Source organism: Stenella coeruleoalba (genome assembly GCF_951394435.1).
Source record: "Stenella coeruleoalba genome assembly, chromosome: 7".
In the NCBI taxonomy this organism is placed as follows: Eukaryota; Metazoa; Chordata; class Mammalia; order Artiodactyla; family Delphinidae; genus Stenella; species Stenella coeruleoalba.
In genome coordinates this window covers 73,930,705-73,951,416 of record NC_137153.1, presented here as the reverse complement: position 1 = coordinate 73,951,416, position 20,712 = coordinate 73,930,705, and the positions used below count along the sequence as shown (strand labels likewise).

The window sequence follows — 20,712 nt, the reverse complement described above, 5'->3', positions numbered from 1 at the left end:
GGCACTAAGGGAGATTCATAGACGGCCAGAGAGTGCATCATTTTTGTCATTGGCTGTGAGAGAAATGGCCAGCATCTGGCCACCTGCAGTGTGAAGGGCATCGACCCCAGATTAAACAGCACTGGTCACATACAACCTTTTGTCACCTTCCCTTCCATTTCTGTTCCACCCCCATCCCACCTTTCCCAACCCTGGAGGAACTAGAAGCAGCCATGTGAGTGGGGAAAGAGGAAGAAAAGAGCAAAGGGAAGAAGTATGAAGAAATAAAGCCCAATCCCTTCTCTGATGCTGCTCTGTGGTCTGGTCTGGGGGAAAATTTGAACTGGATGAGAAAATGGAGTTTTGACTTGACTGAACTTAATCCTTAAAAACGAAGCTATTTGTTAATACTTGAAAGTGCCTGGAAAGCCATGGTAAAGTCACCCAAGGACAGAGAAAGGAGATCCAGCAGAGCTTGCACAAAGGCAATGGTAAGAAAATTAATAAAGCTGCTCCCCTACTGGGTGCTTATGCAATGAACCAAATGGATCAGTGCAGAGAGACAATGAACAGGTGCTGTTAAGATGATGCTTGAACTCAATCCAAACTGAAATGCGAAAAGAATGTCATGAGTTATGGAAAGACGATCCGTCCATCTCACGGTCTTTGATGGAATAAAACAGTTCTGACCTTATTTTACATTTTGAAACTTTGTTCAGCTCCTTCTACGATGGCACCATATGCAGACCTGATTTCTAAAATCTCAGCAAAGAAACAGATTTCCCTCATTATCTTTCCAGCAATTATCTTCTTTTTGCTAAGGCAGGTAGGAGACAGTAATGATCTGAGCTGTCAGTAGGTTACCCCCTGAAGGATTTTGTTTCACTTCATAAAATATTAAAAAAGGAAAAAAAATCCATATGTGATGAATCCAAACTGAGTAAGAAAAAGCAACATAATATCCCAGCCCCTTCAGTATTCCACCACAATCTTACTGTGGTAGTCATTTCCACCATAAGACAGGAATTTGGAGACATGGTGCTCATTTGAAAAATCTGACTCACTGTTTGGGGCTGTTAAAAACACACAGCCAAATGAAGGAAAACTTATATCCACATAATATTTTTCAGATATTACATTCACTGTTCCCTCTTCTATAACACGGAAGCCAGAGCCTCCGGGGAAGACTTCCTTCGGCAGCTCGGCAGCTCTGAAGTTTCTGAGCAGGCACACAGCTGCCCTCACCCCTGCTGTTTGTTTCTCCAGTTTTCATCTGAAAGCAAAAGCATAAGCTGCTTCCAGGAAACGAATGAACAGGAGATGAGTTTATATAGAGGCAAATCTGCTGCTGCGGGCAGACATCTGAACCATTTAATCTTTCCTTTGCCACCAAAATTGATGGAGCTCAGGGAAAATCAATATACCTGGTAGAAGGTAAATGTAATAAGAAGGCAACCTCTCTCTTGTTTAGAGCATTGGAGGTTTTTTTTTTTTTCCCCAAGAGTGATCTTGGTCAAACCTTTGAGTCATATGAGCACAGAGATTTTCAAGTAAAACATTTTAGAATTTTTAGAACCCATCTTTTTTAGCCCTGTCCTATGCAGCAGGGAAGTCTTAACATAGGAGTCTACGTGTGAGGAGTATGAATGAGTGTGTGTGTGTGTGTGTGTGTGTGTGTGTGTGTGTGTGTGTGTGTGTGTGTGTATTGGGTGGGAATGAGAAGGCTCTTTGGCTACTGATTGGGCAAAACCTCACTCCAAAAGTTGAAGAGAAGTCGAAGTGAAATAGCAGAGAAGAGCTGGAAGAAGTGAGTGGAAAGTAAGTATTCAAGATTCCTGATGATCATAAGCAGAAACATAACCTAGGATCTAGGGCCTACTCTGCCATCATCTTCCATACTGGCATTCTCAAATACTCCCTAGACATCAAAGAAACCATTCACTCTCATGCCTGTACACCTCTGCATATGCTAAACTTATCTTCTCCTTATCCATCAGGCCAATTCCAGTTCTGATATGACTTCCTGTAGAAAGCCTCCCCTGACCCCCAAAACCAAGGTGGTCTTTCACTTCTCTATGATCCCATATCATTTATTTCATACCTCTATTGATCATACATCACTATGCATGTTTACATAGCATTTCAGTATTTGAACATTTTGAGAAATGCCATAATATACATTAACACAGAACTATATTAAAGGCACTGAGAAGTCCTGAAATAAATCTGTTTAGCTTTCTTTAGCTCTGGGTTTCCACAGTTTATTTGATCACATATATAGCCCTTCTTCTCTCATATATAGACTTTTATACTCAAGTACTGGTATTCTAGGGAATAGCACTTTGGAAGAATTGGTTCCTGTGATCTCTTTGAGGTCAGTGACAGTTTTTGTATCACCAGGATATGCAAGAATACCTGACCTATAAAGAGTGCTTATTATGTGTTTGTTGAATGAATGAATGAGTGATCAATGAAGAAGCGTCATTCTGATGTTCAGGCTCTGACTAGGATGACTATAATCAGATGCTTTGCTGGAAGGGAGATAAAAGTCTTCCTGGATTCCTTCCCTTCAGGCTCAGGATCAACGACTTCTATAGGCCTTGGTATTGATGTCAGGGGACTAAACAATGCTAGAGGGCAAAGCTGCCTGCCTTTGTCAGGTGTTTTAGAATAGCCAAGGAAGAAGAGAAAAGATAGAAAAGATGAAGAGGAGGAGATGGAATGGAGAGAGGGAGGGGAGAGGAGAGAGGCGAGTGCCTACAGCAGGGGTAATACACCCTACTACCAAGTCTCTGTGCTCCTCAGGGATGACCATGTCATCATGCCTATCTCTTGATATAGATATTAGAAAATCTCCTGGTCGAGATATTAGAAAGGCCAGGTCCTCTTTTTCCCATTCCTTAGTCCCTTTAGTCTCCCTTCTTCTTTTTTTCTGATGTCAAATGCAATGTATTTATATGTACTCAAGAGGGACCCAAAGCACTCTTGTTTTTTTTTAAATAGATCTCTATTGGAGTATAATTGCCTCACAATACTGTGTTAGTTTCTGTTGCACAACAAAGTGAATCAGCTACATGCATACATATGTCCACATATCTCCTCCCTCTTGAGCTCCCCTCCCATTCTCCCTATCCCACCCCCTGGGTCATCACAAAGCACCAAGCCGATCTCCCTGTGCTGTGCTGCTGCTTCCCGCCAGCCAACTATTTTCCATTTGGTAGTATATATATGTCAATGCTACTCTTACTTTGCCCCAGCTTTGCCCTCCCACCCCATGTCCTCAAGTCCATTTTCTATGTCTACCTCTTTATTCCTGCCCTGCAACTAGGTTCATCAGTACCATTTTTTTTTTTTTTTTAGATTCCATATACATGCGTTAGCATACGGTATTTGTTTTTCTCTTTCTGACTTACTTCACTCTCTATGACAGACTCTAGGTCCATCCACCTCACTACAGATAACTCAATTTCATTTCTTTTTATGGCTGAGTAATATTCCATTGTATATATGTGCCACATCTTCTTTATCCATTCATCTGTTGATGGACACTTAGGTTGGTTCCACGTCCTGGCTATTGTAAATAGAGCTGCAATGAACATTGTGGTACATGTCTCTTTTTGAATTATGGTTTTCTCAGGGTATATGCCCAGTAGTGGGATTGCTGGGTCGTATGGTAGTTCTATTTTTAGTTTTTTAAGGAACTTCCATACTGTTTTCCATACTGGTTGTATCAATTTACATTCCCACCAACAGTGCAGGAGGGTTCCCTTTTCACCACACCCTTTCCAGCATTTATTGTTTCTAGATTTTTTGATAATGACCATTCTGACTGGTGTGAGGTGATACCTCATTGTAGTTTTGATTTGCGTTTCTCTAATAATTAGTGACATTGAGCATCTTCCATATGCCTCTTGGCCATCTGTATGTCTTCCTTGGTGAAATGTCTATTTAGGTCTTCCACCCATTTTTTAACTGGACTGTTTGTTTTTTTGATATTGAGCCCCATGAGTTGTTTGTATATTTTGGAGATTAATCCTTTGTCTGTTGTTTCATTTGCAAATATTTTCTCCCATTCTGAGAGTTGTCTTTTTGTCTTGTTTATGGTTTCCTTTGCTGTGCAAAAGCTTTTAAGTTTCATTAGGTCCCATTTGTTTATTTTTGTTTTTACTTCCATTACTCTAGGAGGTGGGTCAAAAAGGATCTTGCTGTGGTTTATGTCAAAGATCTTGTTATGGTTTATGTTTTCCTCTTATAAGAGTTTTATAGTGTATGGTCTTACATTTAAGTCTTTAACCCATTTGGAGTTTATTTTTGTGTATAGTGTTAGGTGGTGTTCTAATTTCATTCTTTTACATGTAGCTGTCCAGTTTTCCCAGCACCACTTATTGAAGAGGCTGTCTTTTCTCCATTGTATGTTCTTGCCTCCTTTGTCATAAATTAGGTGCCCATAGTGCATGGGTTTATCTCTGGGCATTCTATCTTGTACCACTGATCTATATTTCTGTTTTTGGGGCAGCACCATACTGTCTTGATTACTGTAGCTTTGTGGTATAGTTTGAAGTCAGGGAGCCTGATTCCTCCAACTCCATTTTTCTTTTTCAAGATTGCTTTGGCTGTTCGGGGTCTTTTGTGTTTCCATGTGAATTGTAAAATTTTTTGTTCTAAGTCTGTGAAGAATGCCATTGGCAGTTTGATAGGGATTGCATTGAATCTATAGATTGCTTTTTTTTTAAAAAATGATTAGTTTGGCATTATTTATTGTCTATTTTTGTTACATAGTCTAATAATATTGTTTCTCAGTCATTGTCAGTCTTCCATATTTTCAGTAATTTTCCTTTTAACATCTTTATTAGAGTATAATTGCTTTACAATGGTGTGTTAGTTTCTGCTTTATAACAAAGTGAATCAGCTATACATATACATATGTTCCCATATCTTTTCCCTCTTGCATCTCCCTCCCTCCCACCCTCCCTATCCCACCCCTCTAGGTGTTCACAAAGCACCGAGCTGATCTCCCTGTGCTGTGCGGTTGCTTCCCACTAACTATCTATTTTACGTTTGGTAGTGTATATATGTCCATGCCACTCTCTCGCTTTTTCACAGCTTCCCCTTCCCCTTCCCCATATCCTCAAGTCCATAAGATATCCATGAAATATCTGGTCCATATGACATTTGGTAGATGCCAAAGGTCCTTGATATTTGGTCCTGTCCAAAACCATTTGGCATGGACCAAATATGCTTATGGATGTTTTGGAGAGGACCAAATTTCAAGGACCTTATGGCATGGGCCAAATGTCTTACTGGACGTTCTAGACAGGACCAAATGTCCACTGATCACCCAAAGTAATAGAGGGCTCTGATAACTAACTGGGTCTGGAGCACAAGCCTTCTGACCTCTAGCCTAGTCCTCCTCTATCTCTTGTTGATGCAAATATGGTCAGAATGTTCTGTGCTCACAAATGAGAGTGAGGAAGAACTAGTGGTGATGCATTCTTCAAAGAATAGATGATACTCAGGTAACATAGTCAAGTGGATGATTTGACACTAATCCACAGATCTGCTGTCTCTCCCAAGAAATACGTGTTCTCCAAGCCACCTGGTCCTTGCCACCATTGAGAATGAAAAATGATGCACTGAACAAGTAATTATTAGGTCATGATATTGGTTACCCAGAGGATCTGACTTTGGAACTAATTTTTAAGTAATTTGGGAACAGTTATCTAACACTGAAGCTTATACATCTGTGATAATGACACCAAGGATTATTGCAATTTTAATGCATTAGTTTTTCAAGATTCTCTCTATTCCTTGCACTAGAATTTTTAAATATGGCAGAAAAACAATCTCAAAATCAGCCAACTTCCATAAATTAAGAAAATGTCATCTGGCATTTCTTTTTGAAACCCCAAGACATTGTTAGTTGTTTTATTCATTTAAACAAAGGTTTCAAGAGGTAGTAACATTTTATTGTTTTGAGTTAACCCAACTGTCATTTAAAATACTCATTCAGATTCATGGATTAATCTGTCATAACAGCTTATCATTCACTCTACACATAACACTCATTAGACGTGTGGTTCCTACAATGGCCACAAGTAGTGATGGGCTGTGTGTCTTTAGGACCAAAATATGGATATACATATGGAAACCCAAATCTTTTGTCATCTCCAAGAGTGCTAAACCTTACTTTTAAAAGAAGGAAGTGAATACATTTTTGGTCTTTTTCTAATTTCAATTCCTTATGTAAGTGACCATAGATGTATCTAAAGAAATGGTTTCTGGGGCATTTTTCGTTCTCTTGTTCTACCTTTCAGTCCTGTATCTACTGAGATAATCACCATCTGGTTAATCAAACTAACACACTACTGTGATTGCAACTCTCTCTTCTCAAAGACCTCCAATGGCCTCCCATCATCAATGGAATAAAGTTAAAATCTCTTTCCTGGCATTCAAAGCCTTTTAGAACTGCCCCCATACTGTTTTCTCACTCATCTCTCTTTCTCAGCTGCTACCGCTTGCCAGAGGCATCATGGCTCCTGCCTCTCTTGTCTCTGCCTGTCCAAATCATGCCCATCCTTCAAATACACTTGACTTCTCGCATCATGTCTTCTAGAACATCCAAACAGTAAGTGATCCCTCTTGTCGCTGAATACCAAGCACCTTTCTTTTTTTTTTTGGAAGCACTCGACACATACTACTTTGTCTTACATCCATTTGTGGTAGAAATCTTTTCCTCTTTCTCAAATGTATGTTCCTTGAAACCAGGCAGGGGCCATAGAGGACCTGTCATTTTAATTGTCATTTTTCCGATCATACCTAATACAGTGTTGAATGAATGAAAATGCTAGATCCAGGGCTTCCCTGGTGGCGCAGTGGTTGAGAGTCCGCCTGCCGATGCAGGGGACATGGGTTCGTGCCCCAGTCCGGGAAGATCCCACATGCCGCGGAGCAGCTGGGCCCGTGAGCCATGGCCGCTGAGCCTGCGCCAGAGCCTGTGCTCTGCGGTGGGAGGGGCCGCAACGGTGAGAGGTCCGAGTACCGCAAAAAAAAAAGTTGGCTTAGTCTTAAACAGGTAAACCACAGGAGACAGGAGACTCCAATCTTTCTTATATATGGTTACTTATAAATATGTTGTTCTAAGAAGACTGGGCATGTTAAAAAAGAAAAGGAACTTACAAAAAAGGTTGCAAAGTAGAAGTTGGCTAACTGGGTCTGACCTGAAGATGTGTTTGGTTGGCCTTGTGGTGTTTTTTAAGAGAATATTCACCAAGTTAAAAATTGGGGAAATTTCACATAAAACCCATGCCTTGCTGATTATCTTGCAAAACTGAAAGACCTGGTTTCCTGGGCTTGCATTCTCGCATGGTGGCAACTAATTGAAGTTGAGTACTCTTTGTATGTGGTCCATGCTCTCTAGTTTGCCACCGTGCTCACCCAGCCTATATGTCACTCTCTTTATACCATCTGCCTGGCCCCTTTGGGAAACTGAATTTGAGACTCTGGATATAAAGGAGACAGAACAGGAGCAAAGATAACAATAAGGACAGAATGAAGACTGTCCAAAGCCAAGATAAGCCATAGGATGGACACTTTAAAAAAGTTGGAGACGTGGTTAAAAATATTCACATGAAGAGAAACTACAGTGAATGAGGAATGAAGTAAAGAACCATAAAAAGTTGCCATGTCTTCAGGCAGCTGAAGGGGACACACTGTCATCATCAGCAATTTATTGTGACTGAGCAGATCACCTCAATATCTGCATGGCAAAGGAATGAAGGGGAAAATGTTACCCTTTGCAGCAGAACCAACATTCCTATTCTGTCCTTGATGGAAAGCCAGTCACCAGAATCTTCTCGCTGGTCAACAAGAACTTACAGTTGATGACTGGAATGTTTTGCAACTGCAGGGAGACCTAGGCTTTTATGAAGCCTACCAAGGTCCCAGTGAGAGCTGCCATAACTCACAAGGACGCAAGCCCTTGCCCTGTCTCTGTGGGGACTTTCTCCTCCAGCCCACTGCTCACTGATGACCTCTCCTCTCTATTTTCCCTACAGAGAACCAGCCCGCTTGGCCACTAGGGGGCCCTATTGCTCACCGCATTCAGGACTGACCATCAGTACTATTGGCTCCCCTCCCTGCCACCAGGGAAGTTCTTAAAAACTTACTCCCATCACTCCATGTATTTTTAGTGAAAAGTAACCTAGGATTATTCCAGCCTTGTCTTTAGAAATAAGAAATGTTGAACAGCAAACAGAAGAAAGTCAAGCATAATATGGAAATGTGAAAATAGCAAGACCTCGGTGCTTTGTGACCGCCTGGAGGGGTGGAATAGGGAGGGTGGGAGGGAGGGAGATGCAAGAGGGAAGAGATATGGGAACATATGTATATATATAACTGATTCATTTTGTTGTAAAGCAGAAACTAACACACCATTGTAAAGCAATTACACTCCAATAAAGATGTTAAAAAAAAAAGAAAAAGAAAATAGCAAGACCAGGTCACAGGGGAAGAAAAGCTGTTATCTGGGTGGCCTTCTCCTTAGTTACAGAGCTCGTGTCTGCAGTTTGCCTCTCTCTCACGGCTTACTCTTCTCTTCCACCAGGTCTCTCGGTCCCTACTCACCCTCCTCTCTCTGTCTCCTTCTCTGTCGACAAGCCACAGTCAGGTCAATGTAGAGAGAGATGGCAGAAACAGTTATCCTGGAACAAGGACTCCATTTGTCCCCAGCTCACCCAGTTCACTCCTGAAGGTGTGGTCCTGCGGAAGAATGGAGTGGGAGTTCCGCATATTTCCTCCTCCAACAAACCAGTTCACGTTGGGGTTCCAGCGGTTCACAAAGCCACAGAGATGATTTTCTTCAAAGTCACATTCTGGCAAGAGAGAAATAACAACAGACTTCATGTAGATGTAGTTATGCCTGGGTACACCCAGGCTTACTGCAGTTTGCTATTAGATACTCAGATATGTTTCTCACTCCCTTTGACCACTGGGATCTTCGTACCAGGACCCCTGGACAATGTCGGTCAAGAAGAGAGATCCTGTAATGAACAGAGATTATAATTCATCATTGCTTCTTTGGATTGTGGCCCTTCTGCCTACTTGCCATGTGGCTTGCTGTGTGACCTCTCCTAGCCTCTATTTGTTCCTAGGAGAAATAGGGGGACACTCCCTCTGCACAGGGCTGTGGTAAGTGTGGACAGCTGCCAGCACAGTGCCAGACACATGGTTAGTGCTTGGTCAATCAGCCAACTCTGTGTCAAAGCACTATTTAGAGCTATGCTTTTAGCTCCAGAAAGTTTATCCACAGCCTTTCTGGTAGCCCATTCCCCCATCCCCTTCTCTCTTGATAGTAGACAAGGTGCTAAGCTAAGGGTTAAGGGGCATGTTTCCTAGATGCTAAAATCATCTGCTTTGCTTATAAACAAGAACCTGGTCAGCGTATCGGGACAGGAATATCTTAGGCACTGGGTCCTTCTGCAGCTCCGGAGTGGAGATAAAAGAGAAGACAAAGAGACTCTCTTTCCCCTTTTCAATAGCACTGACATGTTTGCACAGATAAATTGTTCCCAGTCAACAGACTCCTTTACGGGGAACAAGAAACTCACAAGCCAGTTCTTTCATTGACCCCCATAATTATCAATTAAAAATATGAAGTGTGATTGTGCTGGTCATCTCTTATTGGCCCCTCCAGTCCCACCCACCTTTCTTCCACGGGGCTCCATTCTCCAGAGGCTGACGTGTGCGGCCTTGTATGGACTTCCCTGCCTTCTGGCTTCTCATTGGATTCAACCAATGGAAGGTAGGAGGAGAGCAAGGTTGGGGGTGTTTATTCCTCCAGCTCCCTCTCTGCCAGGTTGCCATGGGTTGGCTGTGTCTCTCTACTGAGGGACCGTACAGCTACTGTCTCCAGGTTCTGGTAACCCCTTCTCCCTTGCCCCTTCAGACCTAAAGATATTGATGGCTCATGAGTCATCACTCTGACTAGTCCTGGATTACTGCACTAGCTGTGACTGGTTTCCTTCACCCACCCACACCTTTGTAGTCCCTTTAGTGAGTTTTCCTCAAATTACTCAGGTTGAATGTACTCTGTTTCCACTTTCCTGCCAGGGTCCTGACTGATAGAGTTATCAGTGTGCTTTTGTATTAACAAGCACTGAACATTTTTAAGATTTTCATTTTCAACTTTTCCACTACAGCATCCGCTAACCCATGCCCAAGAGTCGGTGCCAAAGGCTGCCACAGAGTAAAGGAAAAGCAAAATATTCCTCAATGTGCCAGGCAGTGCTCTGAGCACTTTATACAAATTAAATTATCTAATCCTCAAAACAACCCTACAAGGTATGTACTATTATTAACCTCATTTTACAAACAAGGGGAGCAAAAAGAGTGCACAGAAAGAAAGGTAAGGTGAGAGTACGATCATACAGTTCAACAAGAAGAAATATCAGCGCTCCTATTTCTCCATCAAGTGATTTGGAGAAAAGCAATTAACATTTTTGAGTGCCAAGCACTGTGACAATAACCTTCACATCCCTGATCTTATTAGTCCCCACAACAATCCTACGAGGGAAATATTTTATCCCCATTTTGCCGGTAATGAAACAGAGGCTGAGGGCAGCAGTGCATTGACTAAGCCAGTAGGTGGCGCTCCACTAGGTAGGTACGACTCAAGTCGGTAGAGTGTTAAGATCCCCGCAGCCGCCACTAAGGAGCTCCAAGGAAGATACAGTCTTAACTCAGAAAATGGTCACAATCTTCAGAAAATGGTCGCAATCTAGGTCGGTTTTCTTTCAGAACTGCCCTTGACTCTCTTGCCTCTTTCCTTTCCACAGCCATTCAGCCTCCAAGTACGGTCAGTGCTGAAAAATCCCTCAGATCTACCACCTTTATCCCATTCCACTGCCAACCCCAATTTTAGACCCTTGTATGTCCCCTCTGTAAGGTCACAATCACTTCCTAAGGGTTTTTCTATCTCTGACCTATTTTCTTTGTTTCCAACTCATTTTCCATGCGGCAGCCAGTCATCATCTGAAAACGCAGCTGCAGGCCCCTCCCCTGATGACTGACTTCTAAGGCCTCCCAACCACATAATCCCGGAACCCAAGCTCCACAGCTGGGCTCCAGACTCTTCCTTAACAGACTCCCTTAACAGTGCTGATTCTCACCTCAAACACTACCCAGCCTCTCGCCTTTGCCTGGACACACTCGGTGCTGTCCACCCACTATGGGGTCTGCCCAGAAAGAGTGCTTTCCTTCCTACCCTGCTCCTCTACCTGACTAAATTCTACTCCTTCTTGAAACTACGGCTCAAATGCATCTCCTGGATTCAGTCCTGTCCAATTTTCTCCCCTCCTCCCGACACCTCCACAGCATGGCTTGTCCTTCTCCAGCAGAATTTGTCATATACAGAAACAGCTTCAGTAGGAGGCGAATGGAAGGTGAGTGACCTCAGGACATAGAGTATGTCTGCTTTTGATGCCCTCTCAGAAGCTGGCACAGAAGAGGCACCTACCAACCCTGCTCAAGTGGAATCAAGTGACAACTGTGAGTATAAAGACAGAGCAATGGTGTGTAAGAGAGAAATGGAGGAAAGTGAGGAAAGAGGTAATAAAGAGGTAACAGGATGCCTGCTTTCTGGCAAAAGCTACAAAAAGCTGAATATGCAGCAAACTGGATGTCACGTTTATTAGAATATGTTGAGCTTAAGGCAGCACCTCAGGTTACAGTCGCTGCATCTACTTTTCTTTCATCAACCCAGTCAATCGAGGCAAACTCTAATGAGCCTTCCTCTGCTAAAGACAGAGAAACATCATACAACACGCAAGTGATGCAAAATTCAAAATGCACTGCATGGTGTCCTTTATAAAATGCCCTGCTTTTCAGATTGATTCAATTCCCCTGGCAACAGGAGATTTTAGAAAAAGATGCATGTTCGGATGCAATGAAAAGGAAACCCACTTACCGATACAGTAGCCAGTTGTTATCTTGATTTCAAAGAGTGCGATGCTGGCTGTATTTCCATGTCCTAGCACACCTTCTATTAAAATCTGTACAACACATGCGGGAGAAGGGAGTTAGACTTTAAAACACCACGTGTCCTTTATTAGTATTTCAGCTACTTGTCAGGAGCTGTTCAGCGATTCAAGGCAAAACGAGATTGTTTGTCTCGGCTTATTGCTATAGGATACCAATCTCATGATGGGCTTTACTGAAAGAAGGCATGTGTGTGTGTGTGTGTGTGTGCATGTGTGTACAAGCTCATACACATATTCTCAGAGCTTTGAGGTGATCAAGGTTCCAATAAGAGCTCAGAGTCAGCTGTCTTCCATCATAAGCGCAGTCACCACCTTCTCCGGTGCTTGTGGGGCACCAGTTGGCTGCAGAGGGACAGGAGAGCTTGTGTCCCTGGGGAAATCCATTCTGAGACTAGCCAGGAACTGAAGGCAGAGGCCTCAGCGGGGAAAAAAATAAATCCCTTGCAGGAGGAGGTAGGAAGTGTCATTTGACTAGTGGTGGGGGATTTCTGCATGAGGTGGAAGACGCTCAAAACTCATCTTGTAGTTTCTATATTACTGAAAATTTGAAAATTTTACATAAAGAACAGAGAGAAGCATAACAACTTATGTGGCTGATTTCAAGCACTGTTCACAGTAGGTCCTGCTTCTGAAAATATTTGCTTCTCCTTATGTGATTTTAGTCCAATATTTTGCAGCTATGCTGGTAGGTCTAGGGTGTGATACACTGTCCGGAGGACGCTGTGAAATAGGGAGCTCAGACCTTCAATGCTCCGTCCCTTAATCCACCCTGCTGCCTGATGGGAGGGACTACAAGTAGACAGGGAATGTAGGAGAATACCGTATTTCAAAGCTTGTTGAGGAAGAAGAGATATGGCATAGGGAATTGAAAAGCGGACTAGGAATGGAGAACGTTTTCTTGAAGGCTCCGCTTTGTCCCCCATGACATGTTCTCACTAAATATCACACTTCATGGCCGAGTTCAGATTACATCTTCCTTCCCTGCTCCAATACACATCCAACTTTATCTTACTTTCTCTACCTTATTTTCCCATTACTTCTGATGGAACAACTTCCATCTCTGAAAAGGAATCAGAACATGTCCTTTAAGTATCTTTCCTCTTTCAATGTATTTTCATTTTTTTATTACAGTTAATGTCTTGTTCAAAATTTATAGCAAACCATCAGGAAGACAACATAAACACATATCACACATAACTTAGGAGGATGAAACAAAATTATAAGAAAAAAATTATAAGAAATGAGAATGCTCCCTAAAGCCCACTGGAAAATAAATTCCCATTGAAGAGGTTGGTTTGAGCCCCTTTTAGAGTCTTACAGAAATCCCACTTAAATACACACAAAACAAATCTGGGAAGAAACTCTTTTAAGGAATCAACAAAATACTAATTTACGCTACTGATATTTTTCTATGATGCAGCTCCCATAAGATGTCACATCCTAACACAGGAGAAAACTAACTTCAATAGCAGAAGTTTTCATAAGATCTTAGAATAGCATAATGCCAAATAAGAAGCCCTGCACATAAACTCTACCTACCTTGAATTTCTTGGAACTGTTTTGCAAGTCCAAGCTGGCTATGAGCCAGCTGTCCGAAGGTTCCTTGGCTGACCAAAGCAAGCGATCAAAGCTTTCATCATCAAATCTCACATAGAGGTTCAGCCGGCTGGGCTCTGATGGAGACCCCGAAGATGTGGTTATCTGGTAGACCAGTCGAAGGCAGCTCCATTCCTCAGTCTGTACATCAGAACTCAGCAGCATGGCTTTCTCCCCCTGCTTGGCAAAGGAGGTGTCCACGTAAATGTAATGGCCTGGAAGGAGAAAGGGACACAGAGAAGAGATCAATCTTCTGCTCACAACTCAGGAAAATACGCAACTGTGGTCCCGTAAATCTGAGGGCAGATACTGCCTGCAGATGCATTTTGTGGGGCCACTGAATGTTGCCTGAACACGGGGTCTCTGCTTCTGGTGAAAAATTAGAAGGTCCAGTAACACTGAGGCTACTTGCATATGACACATGACAAGAACAATCCAGAGCTGAGTAGTGCTGCCTCTTCAGAGGTGGTATGCGGGCTCCATTTTGCCACAATCCCCACTACTCCCTATAACCTTCTGACATTGAAGCCAAATGTCTGTTGCCTATTATCACCTTATAACAGGCCCATTTAGCACATTGCATTCATCTTCCTGGTCCCCATAGGCATATGAGTTTGAGAACCCAGGCTAAGGGGCTTCAGAATCTGGAGGAGCAGCATTCCTCTACTGGAGTCAGAAAGCCTCCCTTCCCTTTCCATAGCTTCCCTCATCCCTAATGACTCAATCTGCATTTGACTTGCCTCATTATTGTAGATTAAATTGATTTGGTTACCTTAGATCTTAGAGCCTAGGCAGAAAACGTTCATTGCAAGTTCATTAGGCATAAGACTCTCTTCCTCTAGACTCTTCCATGACCGAATCTCATAGTTCTGATAACTAAGTGAGAAAGTACGTGCAAAACATGTAGGACAGGGCTTGGAAATCAGTAGACACACTGGGGCCAGCAAGCATTATTTCCCTCTCCTCCCTTGTCCCCTTCCTCGCTCCCTCCTTCCTCCCCTTCCCTTCTATCCTCCCCTTCCCTTTTCTCCCATCCCTCTCCACTCCCTCCTCCTTTCCTTTCCCTCTTTCACTCCCCCTCCCTCCTCCTGCCCCCTCTCCCCTCATCCTCCTAATATGGACAAGGGGTGCTCTGCTGGCTACAACAGGCTGTAAAACAGCATTTCTATGACAAAAAAAAGGGGTTGGAACCGAGAATTCTCACTTGAGCCTTCCAAGTCTAACTCTGGTCGTTGGCTTCCTTAACACTGATCTGATCTGCCTGTGGGTCTTGGGGACCCTCTGCCTTTCTGACCTGAACCCTCATGCTTGCTCAGAGGTTCCCACATTCGTGGCCAGCATCTAATAGGCAGTCTTCTGTCATGTGACCACCCACCCTACCCCTTGCATTTGGGGCTTCCCAACACTAAATTCTTACTGGAAAGGCCCTAAAAGGCCTCTTTGCTTGATGTTCTTCAGCCCCTCTTCCCACACTTGCTGCCCCAAATGCTCATCCCAGCCCCATCCTGTGGCAAGTGCAGACAGGCCAGTGGCAGCTCAGCTGATGACCTCCCTCACAGTTAAGGAACAGTTAGGGCGTTGACTTCAAGGAGCCTCACTTGCCTGTGGAAGCTTTCAAGATCAAGATCTATCTCCAGCTGGCAGTCTTCTCAACATAGCAACTACCCACTGGGTGCAAATACAACTGCTTCTAGATGCCAACCCAGGCACCCTCTGTGGATAAACCTGGCCCTGGCAGTAATCACCAGCAACACCATTACCGCCTAGGTACAGCGAACACTCATTATGAACCAGGTGCTGCTTTAAGTGCTTCACATAGATTTACTAGCTGTGGGGTTTGTTGGGTTTTGAAGCACTAACTAAGCTGGGGTTCTTTTTTTTTTTTTTTTACGGTACACTGGCCTCTCACTGCTGTGGCCTCTCCCGTTGCAGAGCACAGGCTCCAGATGCGTAGGCTCAGCGGCCATGGCTCAAGGGCCCAGCCGCTCCGCGGCGTGTGGGATCCTCCTGGACCGGGGCACGAACCCGTGTCCCCTGCATGGGCTGGCGGACTCTCAACCACTGCGCCACCAGGGAAGCCCCTAAGCTGGGGTTCTTGATGCCAACCCTTTTTTGAAACATAATGTTGCTTCATTATGACACGACGGAATGAATAAGCACCATCCTCCTTGTCCCACCCTGCTACTACCCCAAAAGAAGGGACTCTAAGCAGACTGGTAGTGGGGTGGGGTGGAGATGGGAATTGATGGAGATCCTGAGAGCACTTCAAACCTTTTCTGAGGAAGTAGAGGGTTGGTACATGGGATATAAAAGAAGAAAGAAACAAAGAAAGTCCGTGCTGTGTCCTATGGATGTTTACATTGCATGCCAACTTAGTTGCCGTACGAGGCCCACTTCTCCCTGGGGCACTTGCCCAATTTCTTTCCCTCCTTCCTTTCCCCATTCTAGAAAGGAACAACTCACAGCAGGGCCTCTCAAACTTGAGCCCAGAGTCACCTGGAGGGCTTGTTCAAACCCAGATTACTGGGCCCACTCCTAGAGTTTCCGATCCAGTAGGTCTGGGGTGATGCTGCACATCTAACAGACCGCATTTCTGAAAAGTTCCAGGTAATGCCGATGCTGCTGGTCTGTGGGTCACAATTTGAGAACCACTGATTTACACATCTGACAGAGAAATAGGACTCATTCTCAGGACACTTCTTATCTATCAAAGAAAGGTCAGGCATGTAAGTACTAATAGCATGCAAAGGAGGGAGGAAATAGTTTTACATGGAGGTAGAACTCAAACTTAAGTAAATGTGTGTTATAGTAGGCTCAATGACTACATCTACTGGTGATTATCTTGATTTTTCAGTGAATGCCATAAAACAATCTTTCTTGACATAATCTTTTATTATATCAGATTTTATTATAAGCATATGCTAATGCTCTTATGTTAAAAGCCTTTGAGAACACACAGTATATAAAATGTATTATTTTAAATACCATGATGTTATACAGTATGAAAGTTAATGCTATTTATTGAGTGATTTTGACATCTTGGCCATAAATATTGGCTGTTTCAAATTATTGAGATTCTGCATGCAAATTACAGACCTCAAAATCGCTCTTAGGTCATGCTGTGTGGATATGCATATTAGCTGCATTACAGTCCATCCAAAGATTTATCCACCCAAGTGATTTTGCATCCACTCAGCTGAATAATGCATTTTCCTAGATCAAATAACTAGCTCAAGAGCTACCCACCTCCACTACCACTGCCAATCTCAAAACAGAGATTCTTAGTTCTTAGTTAATCACTACAGTTTTTTTTTTTTGCTCAGCCTGGATATAGCCTCAGAATCCTTCTAAATACAGTGTTCCATGTAATCACTACCAATTAATCTGAACTGGCACCTAAGCTGGAACTATTTCTTATCCTTGCTTGTGGTCAGATTACATCTTGTGGTCATATTAGAGCCAAATTGAACTAAAAGGAATGTGGCACATTTTGAAGAGCTTTTAGAAAATTAAGAAAGAATGAGGAAGATACTGATATCAGGGATGGTGACTTTCCCTGGACTGCCACTAATAAAATTGCTATTCTAGAAAAAAATGATAATGTTTTTGGTGAGCTATTTCTCTTACTTTATTAAAAATAATCATTTCAATAAACAAATGGGACCTAACCAAACTTACCAGCTTTTGCACAGCAAAAGAAACCATAAACAAAATGAAAAGACAACCTACAGAATGGGAGAAAATATTTGCAAACAATGCGACTGACAAGGACTTAATTTCCAAAATATACAAACAACTCATACAACACAATAACAACAAAAAAACCCAAACAACCCAATCAAAAAATGGGCAGAAGACCTAAAAGGACATTTCTCCAAAGAAACATACAGATGGCCAGTAGGCACATGAAAAGCTGTTCAACATCACTGATTATTAGAGAAACGCAAATCAAAACTACAATGAGGTACCACCTGACACCGATCAGAAAGTCTACAAATAGAGAGGGCCTTCAAGATGGCTGAAGAGTAAGATGTGGAGATCACCTTCCTCTCCACAGATATATCAGAAATACATCTACATGTGGAACAGCTCCTACAGAACACCTGCTGAACGCTGGCAGAAGACCTCAGACCTCCCAAAAGGCAAGAAACTCCCCACGTACCTGGGTAGGGCAAAAGAAAAAAGAAAAAACAGAGACAAAAGAATAGGGATGGGACCTGCACCAGTGGGAGGGAGCTGTGAAGGAGGAAAGGTTTCCACACACTAGAAGCCCCTTTGCGGGCGGAGACTGCGGGTAGCGGGAGGGAAGCTTCGGAGCCGCGGAGGAGAGCGCAGCAACAGGGGTGCGGAGGGCAAAGCGGAGAGATTCCCGCACAGAGGATCGGTGCCAACCGGCACTCACCAGCCCGAGAGGCTTGTCTGCTCACCCGCCAGGGCGGGCGGGGCTGGGAGCTGAGGCTCGGGCTTCGGTCGGAGTGCAGGGAGATGACTGGGGTTGGCGGTGTGAACACAGCCTGAAGGGGGCTAGTGTGCCACAGCTAGCCGGGAGGGAGTCCGGGAAAGAGTCTGGACCTGCTGAAGAGGCAAGAGACTTTTTCTTGCTTTATTATTTCCTGGTGCACGAGGAGAGGGGATTCAGAGCGCTGCTTAAAGGAGCTCCAGAGACGGGCACGAGCCGCGGCTAACGGTGTGGACCCCAGAGACGGGCATGAGACGCTAAGGCTGCTGCTGCCGCCACCAAGAAGCCTATGTGCAAGCACAGGTCACTATCTACACCTCCCCTCCTGGGAGGCTGTGTAGCCCGCCACTGCCAGGTTCCCGGGATCCAGGAACAACTTCCCCGGAAGAACGCACAGCGCGCCTCAGGCTGGTGCAATGTCACGCCGGCCTCTGCCGCCGCAGGCCCGCCCCACACTCCGTGCCCCTCTCTTCCCCCTGGCCTGAGTGAGCCAGAGCCCCCGAATCAGTGACTCCTTTAACCCCGTCCTGTCTGGACGAAGAACAGACGCCCTCAGGCGACCTACACGCAGAGATGAATCCAAATCCAAAGCTGAACCACGGGAGCTGTGCGAACAAAGAAGAGAAAGGGAAATCTCTCCCAGCAGCCTCAGGAGCAGCGGATTAAAGCTCCACAATCAACTTGATGTACCCTGTATCTGTGGAATACCTGAATACACAATGAATCATCCGAAACTGAGGAGGTGGACTTTGGGAGCAAGAATGTATATATATATTTCCCCCTTTTTCTCTTTTTGTGAGTGTGTATGTGTATGCTTCTGTGTGTGATTTTGTCTGTATAGCTTTGCTTTTACCATTTGTTCTAGGGTTATGTCTGTCTTTTTTTTGTGTATAGTTTTTAGCACTTGTTATCATTGGTGGATTTGTTTTTTGGTTTGGTTGCTCTCTTCTTTCTTTCTTTTTTTTATTACTTAACAAGTTTTTTAAAATTATTTTTTATTTTACTAACTTTATTTTATTTTACTTAATTTTATTTATTTTATATTACCTTCTTCTTTCTTTTTTTTCTCCCTTTTATTCTGAGCCATGTGGATGAAAGGCTCTTGGTGCCCCACCCAGGTGTCAGGGCTGTGCCACTGAGGTTCAGGACACTGGTCCACAAGAGACCTCCCAGCTTCACGTAATATCAAACGGCAAAAATCTCCCAGAGATCTCCATCTTAACGCCAAGACCCAGCTCCACTCAACGGCCAGCAATCTACAGTGCTGGACACCCCATGCCAAACAACTAGCAAGACAGCAATACAACCCCATCCATTAGCACAGAGGCTGCCTAAAATCATAATAAGGCCACAGACACCCCGAAACACACCACCAGATGTGGACCTGCCCACCAGAAAGACAAGATCCAGCCTTATCCACCAGAACACAGGCACCAGTCCCCTCCACTAGGAAGCCTCCAAAACCTACTGAACCAACCTTAGCCACTGGGCACAGACACCAAAAACAATGGGAACTACAAACGTGCAGCCTGCGAAAAGGACACCCCAAACACAGTAAGTTAAGCAAAATGGGAAGAGAGAGAAACACACAGCAGATGAAGGAGAAAGGTAAAAACCCAAGAGACCTAACAAATGAAGAAGAAATAGGCAGTCAGTCTACCTGAAAAATAATTCAGAATAAAGGTGGTAAAAATGATCCAAAATCTTGGAAATAGAATAGAGAAAATACAAGAAACATTTAACAAGGAAACTAGAAGAACTAAAGAGCAAACAAACAGGGATGAACAACACGATAAATGAAATTTAAAATTCTCTAGAAGGAATCAATCACAGAATAACTGAGGAAGAAGAACGGATAAGTTACCTGGAAGATAAAATAGAAGAAATAACTACTGCAAAGCAGAATAAAGAAAAAAGAATGAAAAGAATTGAGGACAGTCTCAGAGACCTCTGGGACAACATTAAATGCACCAACATTCAAATTATAGGGGTCCCAGAAGAAGAAGAGAAAAAGAAAGGGACTGAGAAAATATTTGAAGAGATTATAGTAGAAAACTTCCCTAATATGGGAAAGGAAATAGTTAATCAAGTCCAGGAAGCACAGAGAGTCCCATACAGGATAAATCCAAGGAGAAACATGTCAAGACACATAGTAATCAAACTATCAAAAATTAAGTACAAAGAAAACATATTAAAAGCAGCAAGGGAAAAACAACAAATAACACACAAGGGAATCCCCATAAGGTTAACAGCTGATCTTTCAGCAGAAACTCTGCAAGCCATAAGGGAGAGGAAGGACATATTTAAAGTGACGAAGGAGAAAAACCTACAACCAAGATTACTCTACCCAGCAAGGATCTCATTCAGATTTGACAGAGAAATTAAAACCTTTACAGACAAGCAAAAGCTAAGAGAATTTAACACCACCAAACCAGCTTTACAAGAAATGCTAAAGGAACTTCTCTAGGCAGGAAACACAAGAGAAAGAAAAGACCTACAATAACAAACTCAAACAATTAAGAAAATGGTAATAGGAACATACATATTGATAATTACCTTAAAGGTAAATGGATTAAATGCTCCAACCAAAAGACATAGACTGGCAGAATGGATACAAAAACAACACCCGTATATACACTGTCT

At 43.3% G+C, this 20,712-nt stretch overlaps 1 protein-coding gene across 3 annotated transcripts in view; it reads right to left on the bottom strand.

Moving 5' to 3' along the window:
• Window positions 1-20,712, bottom strand: part of MAMDC2 (MAM domain containing 2) — a 186,487-nt gene that overhangs the window by 75,125 nt on the left and 90,650 nt on the right. For all 3 annotated transcript variants that reach the window (XM_079926612.1, XM_079926613.1, XM_079926614.1), the window contains exons 5-7: window positions 13,554-13,825; window positions 11,942-12,026; window positions 8,712-8,849 (exon numbers count right to left, since the gene is read on the bottom strand). In XM_079926612.1, the coding sequence (XP_079782738.1) occupies window positions 8,712-8,849; window positions 11,942-12,026; window positions 13,554-13,825 (495 nt within the window). The remainder of the gene's footprint in view (window positions 1-8,711; window positions 8,850-11,941; window positions 12,027-13,553; window positions 13,826-20,712) is intronic.